The following is a 5,358-nucleotide window of genomic DNA, read 5'->3' on the forward strand; positions in this document are numbered from 1 at the left end:
GCCCTTAAGCCATAGAGGGTAAAGGGCTATTCTCACGTTAGTTATCTTTTGACCCACAATCCACATTATGACATTGCAAAGGGGGCTCATCCTGCACCTGTTGAGCTACACGTGAACGGCCTTCCAACTCATCGATGGTGGTGGGACAAGAAGCAGAGGCAACGTGGCTTGCTTCATAGGACCGCACATGCTCATCTGTGCTTTCCCAAATGACAAAGGGGCTTGCAATGAATGTTGCAGTGCCCATACTACTGGGCATTCTAAACTGAAAGAATAAGGGGAGGAGCTAAATAAAGGACCTCTGTCAATCTATACAAGGTCACGTGTTCAATGAAGCAGTCATGCTGTGCTTTTATAGCAGACATACTGGGTCTTCCTGTGAGACTTCGAATTTTCTTGAAAGCCAGTACATGCCACCCACGATTACAGAACGCATTATCTTTCAAAGACCAAAAAGGATTTTTTTGTGCTCTTATTTCTGAAATTTGAAGAATTTAAGTCAGTAATCAACACTCTCTAGACTCTTTAAACGATGATGTGAAAGCTCTAATTTGCCCTGTAATGTTTGTGGACCTTTGATTAATATTTGATGGCAGGAGACATCGGGCTGCTTTACTCCAGCCAGCCGGACCCCTCCCACGGCTCAGACCCAGCCGGACCCCTGACAGGATAGTCTTAAAGGAAGAAAGCAAAACTTAAAAACCTGCATTTAGTAACAAACCATATTATCTCAGGTTTATCCCTCATTACTGTCATATTGCTGTTCTAGTCATTTGTGATCACTTAGCACTATGTGTGTACATGTGATGCTCCAGAATCTTCATGTCATCATACTGCCAAAAATAATTGCATTCAGATAAAATGCATTTGCATAAATACAGAAGCAACAATAATGCAATTTTTATTTTGTGTAGCAGTTTTTTAACTTAAAAGACAAAAAGTGCATAAAATGCTGTCTGCTGTGGTCATTGTCATGTTCGAACCATCTGAACTTATTTGCAAAAATGTGGTCTTTTTGCACTGTTGTTAGTTTTAAAATAGTATTTTTTATTTATATTAGCATTTACTGGCATTACTTTTCATAAGCTGTCATCCTTATCAGCTCATATGTTGTATTTTGCGTATGTGTTTGTCAGTATGTATATACAGGTGTGTGTGTATATATGCTGGTCTGTGTTTGTCTGTATGTATATATATACACACTTAAACTGAGTCATATTTAACCATAACCATAATGTCAGCAGATGTATTATGCACATATTAATGTGCTTGAAAGATGATGCCAGAACAGGAACAGAACGCACCTCTTTCATTCTGTTACTGAGTACGAGTCACATGCAGAGAAAGTACGCTTTCCTCAATTGAAAAGATGCTATACTGTTTTTATATCCACCATATATTTATTTTCTTTTATGTAGTGGAAAACAGAACATGCGGTCAATCTCAATGGCTGATGGAGTGAGAGAGAGAGGGCATACAGAAGCAGAAGTTTTTGGCAGAATATGGCAATGATTGTGGAATGCAAAACACACATAAATGTGTCTGTATAGAGACATGTAGTACAGCACATGCCATTGTAGCTGAAAGGGTAAGGTCGGGGCACATCAGCGTATATTTTGTGAGGGACACTGGTAATATTGGGTTTGACTGTGCTTATAATGTTGTCTTTCTGTATTTCTTTAAACATTATTTTCCCTTTCATACTGCAGGGATATTGGAGTGGCCGTTCTGGACGAAGCTGGTGGTGGTGGCGATTGGCTTCACGGGAGGACTGGTCTTCATGTACGTGCAGTGCAAGGTTTACATCCAGCTATGGCGAAGACTGAAAGCCTATAACAGAGTAATATACGTGCAGAACCGCCCAGAGACGTGTAAAAAACTGGTTTTGGAAAAGCCCGCCCTTATGGAGCCGAACTTTGAGCACAAGGAAGCTCTGGTCCCCCCTCAGTCTGACACAAACTCTTCCCAGTACACAGAGACTGAGGACTACAGCATGGAAATCCTGCACGTGTGATTGGCTCTCTCTCACCCCCTGCAGGACCAGCCTCGCTATGGCCACTCTGAGCTGTGCCACACTCAAAATATTGTTGGATCTATAAAAAAAAATAACTGACTGAGGTGCGCATTCATTTTCTGTGGAATGATGTCTGTTTCTTTTTGTTCCTGTAAGATGTCAGCTAATCAGTATAAATCAGTGTGCGTCAGTTCCAGAACATTCCTACTACTGCCATTTTACTGCTGTCGTACAGGACCTGATTTCTGAGACTCAAGTTCCGATGGAGTCTGTAATAATGCATTCAAGCACTTTTATTTTCCACGACCACAGCTCAGTTTCATTCTTTATAAATTGATTTACAATATGTGTATATTGGAAAGGAAACTTGAAGTTAAAATAATGAAATACTCATATTTTATACGGTGAATTTTGTAACCCTGTAGACATACCTTGGCTGGGAAAAGGAACACATTGGGGAAATGTAATTTTACAGAAATGCTCATTTCACTTTCAAAAACAGAATTATTCTGAAAAGCAAAGTCAAGCATGGTCTGGTTACTTACCGCAGGGCTGATTTTTATTGGTTGATAACCAAATGATAAAATGGAATAAAAACAAGGTTGTGCCCAATTCCCTTTGGAAGCTGAGAGAATGTAAACTTTTTACAAACAAATTTTCTACCAATTACAGGAAATTTATTCTGAACAGGTGAAATTCATTATCTTCATGCAACTTTGCAATGAACTGGTCGTGTTTTTTATTGTGTGAATGATACTTCTAATATTAAATGTGATGTTGTTTGTTGGTTTGTTTATTTGCTGAACTATTGAGTTGGACTTTGAAATTCTTTGTCTGATTTTTTAAAATGGCATTTCTTCCTGTGTCCAGGGGTAACCAGCAAGTCAACTATTTTCTCTGTATTTGCTCAGCTTTTTCAGTTTCCATTCCCTTTAATGTCATCAATTAATTTAATTTGATATTAGTTATTTAATGACATCAATTCATATTTAAACTGAGAATTAAACCTTTCATTGGCAGTTAATTGAGAGCAGTTGACCCGTCATGACATAACGGACAAATGAACTTGTATTCATTTGTGGCCAGTGTGTTTTCGCCTGTTATTGGTTCCAGCAGAACAGAATAGTCTTTGGTGTCGTCACTGCAAATGAATTCACAAGTGTTCATGGCATTAACACCTTTACTTGCCGGTCAGTTAAATCATGCCCAAAGGAAGATGCAGTCAGATGAAACTTATTAGTTAACCCGTGCTTCAGATGGCATCTTCCTTAGTGCAAGTTTTAAATGAACAACAGTGGACCAATAAGACCACTTTGTACTGTATAGAACATATCTACAGCATTCAAGTGGCAAGACTATTTCAACTGTAGCATTATCACTGAGAAAATGGAAATAACTCAATTGCACCTCATAATATGTGAATTACGACATACAAATGGTAAATCAAATGTCAAATGTGTGGTTATGTGAAAGGATTGTAATTGTTTCAGTCTGATATTATAGGTAAAACATGGGATAACTTTACCCTGAATATATGGGACGAAGAGCTGACTTGCCTGCCACCTGGTGGTTTGAGGATGAAAATGCTTTAATAAGGCAAGTTGTGTATTTCTGCAGGCTCTGATAGGCTTCTAGGGGCTGTGTAGCCAGAGGTAAGTTCTTACGTAGCTGTCAGAAGGGAAAGTGTTGGGATAGGACTGGTAGTGTTTTCCATTCCAGTGGAGATATTTTTAATAGGATTATTGACCAGTGTTTACGTTTATCATGATTTTCAGAGTAACTGACATTTTTTTGTTTGTTTTTTGTTTTGTAGACACTTTGGATCTTATAAATGCCAGTCCATCAAACTGTTTTGAAATTCTACACATGAAAGTCACTTTTTATTTCTGAGAAGACAGCAGGAATTGTAATGCCATCTAGTGAGCAACATGTGAACTTGAAGCGGGCTTGTATTTGTTTGTGAACATACTGTACTTTCTAATCCCCAAAAGGCTGTGTGCAATTAGTTATTTGAAGTGCAATTACCCTCTTTCAACCTGTCTGTGACAGGTCACATGTCCCCACCGGTGTTCTGTGTGTAAAGTTGATGGCACACAGTTTTATTTGGTTTTATTTATTGAGAAAAGATGGAGCGCACTCATTAGTCACCCTGTCCCACTGCCCCTCACCCCCAGAATGTGATTTTATGCAACTAACACTGAGTGTTTCAAATCACAGGCTTGAGCATTTAGACTCTTGTAACGTCCTCTTCCCACAATGCACCACAATTTACCGCAATGCACTCTCACTGTTTCTCTTCTGGGAATGCGACTTGCAGGCGGGCCATGACTGTTATCAGTACCATCCATACGCATCACACCATCATCTGCAATCTTCAACATCTCTACAGTCAAACAGTTACAATATACAGAAATGGGAACTGTCATTCAGTTGATTTCTAGCTTCTTAAATGTGCAGTGACTGTTGCATTATTATTTTAATTGTTTTTTTGTTTGTTGTTGCAGTGCCAGTCAACTGCGCAAGTAATTATATGGAGGAGCTGGCTCCTTTGGTAAGTTGAGATTTCAAAGGTTGCTCTCCTCCAAACTATAAGCCATTTAATTTGTTTGTGCATTAAGTTATGCTTCTTAGAATATGAGCTAGTCAGTCATATACTGAAACAGTCTATTGCTGAAGTGAGGGGGGGGGGGATTACATTTCCTGTTTCTTTCCCCCCACTCTTAGTTGTCAAACTCGAATGATTTCTGTGGTAGCACACACACAAGGTTTTGTATAACTAGCATAAATGGAGGAGATGCAGTCACAGAAAGCCTCTTGGGCTGCCTCAGTGAAACTCGCTAAAGCCAGAACACAGAAAACAAAATGGAGGCATCGCTTCAGTCTCTGCAGACCAGGCCCAGGTTTTGCTTTAAAGGTGTTATTTGCATAAAATGGCAGTGCTTTACTACTGAGTCTGTTTAAAGCAAACATTATTACGTTTATTTTTCCCATGTTGTCCCTGCATTGTATTCTGCACATTTTGATTGTGAATTTGCTTATGTAAAAAAAAAAAAAAAAAATTCGGTATGAGTTCGGTATGTTCAAAAGAATATTGATGTTTTTTGAGTAATTTAATTTCCCATTTTTAAAAGTTAACATTGAAATCAACCAAATAAAATTAAGTAAACTTTTAATATAAAGCATGTTGCTTCTTACTTTTAATATAAAGCATGTTGTTCTGGCTAAAGAAAGAACAATCTTCCTTTAGCAACACTGTGCTAAACACTTCATTTATAGTTTTGTGTTCTTTTTTGTTCATAAGCCCCAAGTGTAATATAGTAGCTATGAAGAAACAGGGACAAAAG

At 38.4% G+C, this 5,358-nt stretch overlaps 1 protein-coding gene across 2 annotated transcripts in view; it reads left to right on the forward strand.

The window, feature by feature from the left end:
- march8 (membrane-associated ring finger (C3HC4) 8) overlaps positions 1-5,187 on the forward strand; it is a 75,951-nt gene extending 70,764 nt beyond the window's left edge. For both annotated transcript variants that reach the window (XM_035401121.1, XM_035401120.1), the window contains one exon: positions 1,710-5,187. In XM_035401121.1, the coding sequence (XP_035257012.1) occupies positions 1,710-2,014 (305 nt within the window). In that variant the 3' untranslated portion in view covers positions 2,015-5,187. The remainder of the gene's footprint in view (positions 1-1,709) is intronic.
- The last annotated feature ends 171 nt before the right edge of the window (positions 5,188-5,358 follow it).

The sequence above is a fragment of the Anguilla anguilla genome, chromosome 18 (assembly GCF_013347855.1).
Source record: "Anguilla anguilla isolate fAngAng1 chromosome 18, fAngAng1.pri, whole genome shotgun sequence".
In the NCBI taxonomy this organism is placed as follows: Eukaryota; Metazoa; Chordata; class Actinopteri; order Anguilliformes; family Anguillidae; genus Anguilla; species Anguilla anguilla.